This window comes from Anoplopoma fimbria, chromosome 18 (assembly GCF_027596085.1).
Source record: "Anoplopoma fimbria isolate UVic2021 breed Golden Eagle Sablefish chromosome 18, Afim_UVic_2022, whole genome shotgun sequence".
NCBI lineage: Eukaryota > Metazoa > Chordata > Actinopteri > Perciformes > Anoplopomatidae > Anoplopoma > Anoplopoma fimbria.
In genome coordinates this window covers 19,318,019-19,328,309 of record NC_072466.1, presented here as the reverse complement: position 1 = coordinate 19,328,309, position 10,291 = coordinate 19,318,019, and the positions used below count along the sequence as shown (strand labels likewise).

The following is a 10,291-nucleotide window of genomic DNA, read 5'->3' as shown; positions in this document are numbered from 1 at the left end:
TTCTACCCATGCGTGTGGCGAGTATCCGCTGTGGAACGAACTCTAAGATGCTTGGTAGGTCTACTATGGTCCTTCAGTGACTCCTAAGTTGACTACAGATGAGTGCTGATTGGAGGGAAGCCAGGCACATGTGGACCACATTTCTGCCGCACAATAACAGATAAATAACCTCAGATGTGTAGACAGAGGAGAAAGTAGAGAGAGAGAGAATACAGACGAAGGAGGAAAAAGAAACATGAAAGACGGAGGAGGTTTCAAAACTCTGTGGCTAAGAGATGTTATCTGAAATATTGAACAGAGTTCCCGGGCGGCTGCTAAAAAAACGGCTGAATACACTTCACAGTTTATGGAGATCATGTCACTGTGGTTATACAGAAGTTCAAGCCGTACATTGTTTTTCAATTTACCATGAATTGTTTCACATACAAAATGTGATTACCATCTAAAATTCTGAAACCACCTCCCTTTTAGTCACTTAATGTGTGTGTGCGATGTGATTCATTCCTTTGGTTATGGCGCTGGTGGCCCTGGCTCCGTGCCAGCGCTCGGTGGTTACAAATCTGTTTACTTTTGTAGGCTGGCAGGAACATGAGATTTCCTCTGGGTGTACTGCGGCTGCTTGACCGGCAAACAGCAGGGCCCTTCAAGTCCCTCGCTGCTCCCGTTACTGGCTGCCTCGCCCCTCCCCTCCTTCAGATCACTCATGCTGAGGGTAACCCCGGCCCACGCTGACAAACATACACTCACACACTAACAAGGGTTCAGCGGAGCAATGAAAGACAGCCGTCATGGAAACACACATATTGCATTGATAGTAGCAAACGAACCCATACACATGCTTCAGCTGCCTACATGACTTGGGAATGCCAGTGGATCTCAGGATCTTATGGATTATCTGGAGTTTAATTTATCCCATTCCTTGACCAGCCTGACACAGAGGAAGGCCTTGTTCTGAGATGATCAACAACACTAATCCCAAAATGGAGCCTCCCCTCATAAGAGGCAGAAATCCAAGAGTTGTCGAGCACTTCGCAAAAAAGAAACACAAGTGTGTATTTTCATTTTGTGCCACGTTTCCTCCAGCTACAGGTGACAGGTGAATATTCTTCATGCTCTTCAATCTTGCAGACAAGACAGGCAAATTGTTTTACCAAGCCAGAACAATATTCAGAATAATAATCCCAAACCCTGGACATCAATATCCTCAGAGAAGTCTGGATGACTGACATTCTTTGGATGAACCAGACTCTACAAACGTTTGTTTACTCATGTCATGTGGGAGTCTTAATTTTCTCCCCCTCTCCCTCTGTTGAAAATATAATCAAAAGAGCAGCCAACACAATACCTTTGGCCATGAGAGGAGCCTGCAGATCTAGTAGTACTGAGGCGGCAGCCAGCCAGCCATAACAACATCAAACAGCCCCTAGCCTCCAGCGTTTACCCAGAGCCAAGACCCTGGACCAAAAATATGACTGCTTGTTCATTTTAAGATAAGAATGCAGACAGGCTTGAAAGTTATTGCGAACAATATGTACAGGTAGGAAGTGGCCATAGTGGAAGAAGAGGATGGATTGTAGCAACAAGTAAGAACAAAATGATACTTAAGGTATGTCAGATGAGGTTTTTTGGATACCTTAGATCAGAATGTGAGATAATGTGTTGATGGAATGATGGAAACTAAAATGGACAGATTTATCCTTTAAATGTGCACTATACAAGCCTGTTCCTGAGTCTGAAGTTCATTTTCTCAAAGACAAAGCAGACATTGGAGAATACTGAACATTCAAGAACCTGACATAGACCTCCCCCTGCTGGTCACCAAGACTAAATACAAATACCTCAGGGAGAGCTGGACCTGCAGCAACTCTATACAGCTGCAATTACAACACAGTGTGAGATCTCAAAGCTTTGTTTGCAATCCTATTAAGAATAACATTATATTTTGTATTTGAGACATTTGACATCATTTATTTTGCCACATTAAAAAAAATGTATCTGCTACTCACCAGTTGCATTTAAAGGAACGTTTTAAATAGAAATATAAAATTGTTGCCAATTACTAATCAAGGAAATTTGTACATTATACAAACTCATTTTTTTTGGCTTAAATATGTCATCAGTTGATCTGCAGGGTTAAATAGAGACAATATCTCCAATACATCAACATGAACACAAACTCCTGATTTGTCCTAGAAATCATGTTTTACTCTCAACATCCTAGTCTTCGCCTTGAAGTAAGTGGACTGAAAACTCCTTTTTAACACAGATTCTTAATGTTGGTAATTCTGAAAGCCTGGTTTACCATGTAAACATAATCTTATAGTAATGTCACCACCCACAGGCTCAGATTAGTGTTCTGTTCATAACTTCCTGCTTTGCGTCAGACTATAGAATGTTAAGTAGGTGAGTGTACGAGTTTGAGAAGAGGACATGCTGAGCTTTTCGGGGTTTAGCTGTTAAAATCAGAGCATTATTTGATCACCGAGAAGACTGAACTCACAATAAGAGTCCGAAATGAGCTAGAATCAGTCAGAAAAATCCTTGTATCATATGGATCAATGTATTTCCTCCCTTCAATACGAATCTATACAGATGCAATCAGTTTATGCTGCTTTTTTTAAGAAATACACATAGCTAACTCTGAATCTGATGTTGTGCCTTTCCTGCTTACTTTGTCACAGCCTTTTAGCCCCTTTTAGCACTGCAGAATGTGTTTTAATGATGAACACAGATATATTCACACAAGCAAACACAAGTGCTAATTTGATTCACAATGTCCATCTGCATCACTTGGCCTATCACTTCTGTATGCATCCCTTTATTAATCCTATGTGAGAGTCCGTGTTGACTCAAACAATTACTGTTATTTCAGTGCTCATGGAGATAAGTGTAATTGTATAAAGGCAGGATTTCCCGCTTCACCAGCTGACGGTGAAAAGGTGGGATCTCATGTGTGAAGTGCATCTATCTACGTAGTTGTATGCTCCGCTTAGCAACATTGGGACTATTTCCAGTCATGGAGGATTTCCCTTGTCCTTTTGTGCCAAAAGTGATGAAGGGATGAACTTTGAGAGGGAAGGCAGTACTATGTGGTTTTAAAGTTTTAAAGTTGTAAAACTCAGAACTTACCTCAGCGTTATGTTTATCGTGAACTGGAGTTATGAGGTGCAGTGGGTGCATGTAACATAAACCTATTTCTGCTTTATTTAGTTAGCATATATAGCTCAGTTTCTAGAGATGTGGCATAAACCTGACTACAAAGACTTCTAACTAAATTGTTCTAACAGCCATTTGAAATAGCTACCTAACCAACCCAAAAGGACCCATTTGTAAGACATTGTCTCAATAACTAATCCTGTTTGGAACTTTTCTGTAGGCTACTAAAACCTGCAGTGTTCCTGATGAAGGCTCAGTGCTAAAGTCTTACCAGAAGATGCATTACCTTCTCTTGCAAGTGCAACAATTTGTTATAAGTTGTTATGTACAAAATATATAAACTCATTTGGGTCACAGATCTGACTTTCTGCTTAGGGGACATTGTCTGTATGAACAGTTTTATATGAGTATAAAATGTTATAATATAATTATGTAATTTTAACCCTATACAGTGTCCTAGTGACAGACTTGGCAGATTTGCTGGGACGTTTTGGTTATAACAGGCTACAGCTAAATTACATTGTTATCTAGCTAATGAGACATTTATCAAACCTGTAACTGCTGTAAAAGCAGGTGTAAATCAACCCGCCAGTAAGAATTATAAACCATATTGTTGGCTATCAGTAATATTACTTTGTATTATTAAGCTTTTATTGAGGGTCTAATTGGCTTAACGCGACACTATTAGCAAAATATATCTACCAATAGTTAAACTCAAGAATGCGTTCGAAATCATTGAAAAACTAATCTCCCTTCAGGCCCCAGCGAGGATCGAACTCGCGACCCCTGGTTTACAAGACCAGTGCTCTAACCACTGAGCTATGGAGCCCGTTCTTTCGCAATTTTGGTTCATAAAACTTTATTAATAATTGATAGCTTCTCAGCTATCTCATATGACAGGGGCAAAGAGGGAAGTTAACGCTTGGAAGTGAACAACTGTCTGTGATTACGGTCTATGTTTTACAGTAGCAAACCGACTTAACTTGACTTACCAAAAATGGCAATTTTCCACTTAATTTTGAGCTGGACTGCTATGTTTTTGCTCTTTCTGATTTTCATACTGTTTCTTGGTTACTGCTTGTATGTTCAACACGTTCATATGAAATATGACCACATACCTGGGCCACCGAGAGACAGGTAAGTGAAGTGGGGCATTATTAAATGTTAGCTAAGATGATGCTAAAGATACTTGTTTCCTCGTAACCTACGTTAGCAAGCTAACATTAGCTTAAACTATTGTTAGACAGTTTGTGCCACCTTCTGCTTCCCCCCCCCAGTTTTCTCTTCGGACATTCAGCTACGTATTTGAGGTCAACGAGAAACGACGAAATTATATACGACAAATTCCTGGAATGGTAACGTAACACAAGGGTTATTTCATACATATTCGATAGACATAAGTGATATAATGTCATCATAGTTCCGTTTGTAAACTAGTTCCGGTGTGTGTGTGTATGTTGATGCAGTTGTTATGTGTCTAAGTTGTATGTCCGTGATTAATATGCTGCCAATCACTTGATCTGTGAACTTGTAGGACAAAAAACTGAACAAACAACTTTGTATGAAATATGCACACACGTGGGTTGAATTTGAAGTCAAAGAAAAAAAAGCTTGTAAAAAAAAGCTTGTGTTATAACCACAAATATAGATTGATATTTTAATAGATTCATTGACAGCCGCGAACTTGGTGTACATTTTGGGGGAAATTTACTAAATTGCATTATAACACATTCATATTCATATTTTTTTTTATACTAGAACTATTATTTAAAACAAACAAACGCTTATTTGAGATGTTCAATGTAGTCCTGTTGAGGATAACCATGTAAAATAAGCAATAGTAAGTCATAATGTCATTTGAGGTGACTTTCCCTTTAAATTCCCCAGAAGCTGTAGAGTAAAACTATCATGTTATTTTAACTTTGGCTTTAGCTCCCTTTTTTTTTTAATTTCATGAGCATTGGATTTCATATAACGTGCAATATAATGTTGTGTGTACTTGGTATGTAAGAAATTTGTGCTCAAAAACGTGAACAATTTCTGTGAGGGAAAATGTTAACATACAACTTCACTTTTTATTCTTCGAGCCTTCATGTTTGTTTTTTTCAGTGACTTAAAATTCAGCCCACATGTGTGTGAACATTTCATACAGGTGAAAATGTAAACATGACAGTTCCAATTTTTGTTCTACAGGTTCTCCCAACAAGTCCACAAGCTCTTATATGTACCTTAATAAAACCAACCCAAAATTAAGACTTAATTTACAGGGCAGAGATCCATGGGCCTGTTTGCAGGCAAAATTTCCTGCACTACGTTGTAATCCTTGTGACCTGCCCAGAGGGAACCAAGGTAAACAGCCGCACCTTTCAATAGTATTTGTGTAACCCTGAGTTGCATTAACATTGCACAATAAGCCGTATTTAAGTGCAAAGATACACAGATAGACCTGCTACGGTAGAAACCCTTGAAAAAAACAAAAGGACCTACAGTGCCAACTGTTAACCTTTTTGCTAATATAAAGATAGGAATTCATCCTGATAATGTTTTGCATTAAAAAAAACTTGTCTTTTAATGTCCTTTGATGGCTCTGTTTCAGGAGATCCTGATGTCCCCAAAGTATCCCAAAGATAGATTCTTCTACAAGAAAATCTTCAAACTTTTTGGTCAAAGGTAGTTTTTCCTACGTTAGATTAGTTATACTTTTCATACTGAATATGCCATACAAGTTGTTTGGCCAAGGAACAATTAAGCATGATAATAATAATAAGTGTATATTTGTTATTCTGTAAAAATGTTGAATTCCAGAGCTGACACAACTTCTGCTGTAGGTACATGAGCATTGTCAGTCCGCTTTTGAGTCCCAGAAAATTGCTTTGTTAGTTCACTTCACTGTTCTGATATGTATACAACCTTATCTTTCTAATTTGAAAAGTATTGTGTTCTATGTCTCTTGTCAAGGTTCCTGGGTAATGGCCTGGTTGCAGCACAGGACCATGAACAGTGGTATAAACAGCGCCGGATCATGGACCCTGCGTTCAGTAGCTTGTGAGTTATTCAGGTTTCCCGAAGAGTCACTGTAGAGTATCGACTCAAGGTTTATTTGATATCCAGTGTTTGCAATCTTTGTAGATCTGTTCAGATTGTGGGTATCTTTTGCTCTGTTTCTTTTGGACAACATTGTCCAATGGCAGAATATCTGTGGAGCTTTACAGTCCACCGTCTTAAACTACTGTGTTTCCAGGTATTTGAGAGGTCTAATAGGCACCTTCAATGAGAGGGCAGAGAAACTGATGACTAAACTTTCGGATGTCGCTGATAACCAGACAGAGGCCAGCATGCTCAACCTAGTCAACTTTCTTACCCTTGATGTCATTGCTAAGGTATTATGCCCTATCCTATGTTTACACTATAAGTGACAAAAGCAACAGAGCAGCCAAGCGGGCCAACAACATTGTGGGTGTCGGGCATTAGTTTGTAGCTTCATGTCACAGACTTCCATTGAAAATGACTTATAGAATGTTGCTATGTCTCTTGTACGGTGTTCCAAAATGTTTTCTTGCATGTGACAAGAGCACTAGCCTATGACAAAAAATCATCTCATTAACCTTGTTTTCCTGATAACCTTCAGGTTGCTTTTGGTGTGGATTTAGACCTGCTGAAGGATAGGTCACTTTTCCCTAAAGCCGTCCAGACATGTCTGAAAGGGATGCTCTTCTATGTCAGAGACAACTTTTTTGAGGTGAGACTTCACAGCAAGTTTGCATGTAATTTGTGTGGTGACAATATTATTAACTGTGTGGCAGATCCTTAAATCTTGCATTTCCAGTTCAACCCAAAGAACAGACCATTCATTAAAGAGGTCAGGGAAGCTTGCCGCCTGCTGCGCACAACTGGAGCTAGGTGGATTCAGGACAGAAAGACTGCCATGGAAAACGGCGATGACGTACCCAACGACATCCTCACACAGATCATCAAATCTGCTGGCAAAGGTTATGGTCCCTAAAGTTCAGATTGATTGACTGAATATATTAGATAAGAAGAAAAAGTTAAACATTCCTCAGTTATGACAGTTGCACTAATGTACAGGTCATATATAAGTATTTATTCGAAACTGAAGAGTTAATAGTATAAGAAAACCCATTAAAACTACAAGCATCGTCAGCTCAACATATGCATCTTTGATTAGACATATTATGAGATCTGTGGAGCAGCCTGTTTACAATTATATACAGAAGATAGAATATGTAAATGTATATACCAATGATATAATAAGATGACTAGAATATTGACTTAGTTATTCAACTCTATTTTGTTATTATTTCAGAGGAAAGCATGACTGAAGAAGATGAAGAGTTGATGTTGGACAATTTTGTGACATTTTTTATCGCGGGTGAGTGTGTGTTGTGTCTGCTTTGAGGTGTCAAATGCTCCAAAATAAGCTTGGTGCTGTGCTTCCTTTGTAGCACAAGCTTACCATGTTTATTGACATCGTTATCTACAATAACCCATATGCTCTTCTGTAAAAATGTTCTGTCTTTTGTCTGTGTGCCATTGTTATTATTTCCTCTAATATTTAATTCCTTCATTTATTGTGTTTTTAGGTGAACTGTTCTTTAAATCTCAACTTTTTGGATTAGAGATAAAGAAAAATGTCAATTTACAGTGTGTTATTGATCCACATTTGCTCCATTTGAAGGTAATGTTCTATCATTTTAGGGCACGAAACAACAGCCAATCAACTGGCTTTTTGCATCATGGAACTTGCAAGACTTCCCGATATACTGGAGAAGTAAGAACTAATAATGCAGTGGAAAACAGTTAAATAATGTAGCTTTAGAATGATCTTCAGTTGTGTTTTTATTTGTCAGAGTGAAGAAAGAGGTGGATGATGTAATTGGGATGAAACAGGACATCACTTATGACGATCTGGGGAAGCTGATCTACCTCTCACAGGTACATATCATGAAGTTAGGAAAATGATGGTGTAGCTCTTTTGAAGTGAAACATGTTGTGAATCCACTGTGCAACTTACTCACATATTAATTCATTTTCTCATTCGCTGAATCTCAAGTTAGCCTTACTATAAATCCATGGATGAAATGCAAAACCTAGACCTCCTCTCCGCAGTTCTGCTTTGATGAGCTCAAATCAACATTTTTAAAGCGATTTGCCAAAGATGTGCATCTCCCGCTGTAACATCCCCCCAGGTGCTGAAAGAGACTCTGAGAATGTACCCAACGGCTCCAGGCACATCTCGCGAAGTACTGGAAGACATTGTCATTGACGGTATCCACATACCTGGAGGAGTCACATGTTTTGTGAGTCGTGCACTTTTGAGTTGGTTTCTACCCATAAAATAGGAATTGTGTGTCAGAACAAAAAAAGGTATATCATTTGTCTCAGCTTTATATACATAGAGAATACTGACAAAGCATAACGAAACTGACCTGCTATCAAGATGGTCAATTCATTCTTCTGAAATGCAGTTCAGTTCCTATGTGACTGGGAGAATGGATAAATTCTTCAAGGACCCGCTGACATTTGATCCAGACAGATTTCACCCAGATGCTCCTAAGTAAGTGGAGCACAATTTTCACATAATGCCATGGTTTATTTAAAGTCTTAACCTTTTAGACCACGGATCATTGTCCCAGATGAAAGAAGGAATATGGCGTGGATTAATGGAGGCTGTCTCTTCTCTGTTTTACAAGGCCTTATTACTGCTACTACCCTTTTGCCCTCGGTCCACGCGCATGCCTGGGAAAGAACTTTGCTCAGGTGGGTGGTGACTATCGTAAATAATCAGCAGAGACAAAACATAACAACACATGCAACTAACGCAATGGGCTGTGGGGCTATTTTGCAGATGGAAGCTAAAGTCGTTATGGCAAAGCTGCTCCAGAGGTTTGACTTCACCCTTTTGCCGGGCCAGACCTTTGACCTCCAGGACTACGGCACACTGAGGCCCAAGAGTGAAGTTGTGTGTTCCATCAGACGCAGAAATCACAAGTAATAGGTGGTCAAACGTTACCATATAACATAAGCAGAAACCATAATGGTCCATGTGGTGTAATTGGCTTGTTCGGTTGCTTACACTAGACTACTGCCTATAGCGTCTCCTGCCTCAGCCAAAAGCCTCTCATGCTGCAGAGTTGTTTTATTACTTATTGTTTATAAAGATAAATGTTGTGCTTGTTTTAATGATATACATAGTATTTCAAAAGCGTCTGCTAAATGACTGTAATGTAATGTAATATATCTACAAGCGGTGACAAATATGATTATTTTACCTAACAATAAGGATGATATGGGAACAAAAAATATATGCTTTTTGAGTATCATTTGCACTTTAATCTAACCTTATATCTGTGAAACTGCTCCTTCATACCTGCCGAGCTTCTAAACTTGTTTTGTGCCTTTAACACTAAAATGAAAATGAAGAGTTTACCAATTTACACAAATAAAGATATGTTGAATAGCTGAGACAGCAAAAAAAAAAAGTATTATTTACTTTGCTTTGGACCTAAATAAACTGACGACGATTCATTCAATGCCTGAGAATCTGATTGAAGTTAATTTTCAGTTTGCGATACAGTGATTTTTTTTATGTACTCAATATGGCTTTCTTTTGTCTGTTACTGACAGTGTACACATGGGGGCGATGTGACCTTGCAAATAAATTTCAAAAGCACCTATTAAACAACAATTGCCCGCGAAAGGACACTCAGAAGTTGCCACTTATCTAAGCTTTATTTCAGGAGTTTTCTCATATATATATATATATTTTATTTTTTTTAAGCGGCGAATGACATTGTAGTCAGAGGCAGATATAAATACAATGACAGTTAAAGTCAATTTTTATATTGAAACTGGACTATTACGTAACCAACAGATGGTTATAAGCAAATACAAAAAAAAAATGAATGTAAAACAGTTCAAATGTGTGAAGATGAAAAGCTAAAGTGCAGCTCTCTGTAGGGTCTCTTGTTTCTGAACAGAAGCTACTGTCCCTTTAAGAGGCTGAGCCTGAGCTAGCGAGGCTCATCTACCTGCTGTCCGCTGCTCTCCCACGTCTTGATTGGCCGTCTTGGCCACAATCCTCTTGAATCATTTCAAACCCGAGTGTTTGGACACG

General features: G+C 38.8%; 1 protein-coding gene and 1 non-coding gene across 2 annotated transcripts; one reads left to right on the top strand and one right to left on the bottom strand.

The window, feature by feature from the left end:
* Positions 1-3,912: 3,912 nt before the first annotated feature.
* trnat-ugu (transfer RNA threonine (anticodon UGU)) lies at positions 3,913-3,985 on the bottom strand. Its single transcript has one exon. It is a non-coding gene; the product is annotated as a tRNA-Thr (tRNA).
* Positions 3,986-4,065: 80 nt separating this feature from the next.
* On the top strand, positions 4,066-9,707 carry LOC129106877 (cholesterol 24-hydroxylase-like). The gene is made up of 15 exons (XM_054618144.1): positions 4,066-4,293; positions 4,434-4,511; positions 5,424-5,505; positions 5,753-5,826; positions 6,115-6,201; positions 6,398-6,536; positions 6,785-6,895; positions 6,983-7,145; positions 7,481-7,546; positions 7,873-7,945; positions 8,025-8,109; positions 8,364-8,474; positions 8,643-8,731; positions 8,868-8,934; positions 9,023-9,707. The coding sequence occupies exons 1-15, from the start codon at positions 4,154-4,156 to the stop codon at positions 9,167-9,169; spliced, it is 1,512 nt and encodes a 503-aa protein (XP_054474119.1). The 5' UTR covers positions 4,066-4,153; the 3' UTR covers positions 9,170-9,707.
* The last annotated feature ends 584 nt before the right edge of the window (positions 9,708-10,291 follow it).

What these genes read in the sequence shown, in the direction of transcription:
- LOC129106877 (XM_054618144.1), top strand. Translation starts at nt 4,154, where the DNA reads ATGGCAATTTTCCACTTAATTTTGAGCTGGACTGCTATGTTTTTGCTC. An exon ending in CCTGCCCAGAGGGAACCAAG is followed by an intron (nt 5,506 to 5,752) that starts GTAAACAGCCGC and finishes GCTCTGTTTCAG; the next exon opens with GAGATCCTGATGTCCCCAAA. An exon ending in GACCCTGCGTTCAGTAGCTT is followed by an intron (nt 6,202 to 6,397) that starts GTGAGTTATTCA and finishes CTGTGTTTCCAG; the next exon opens with GTATTTGAGAGGTCTAATAG.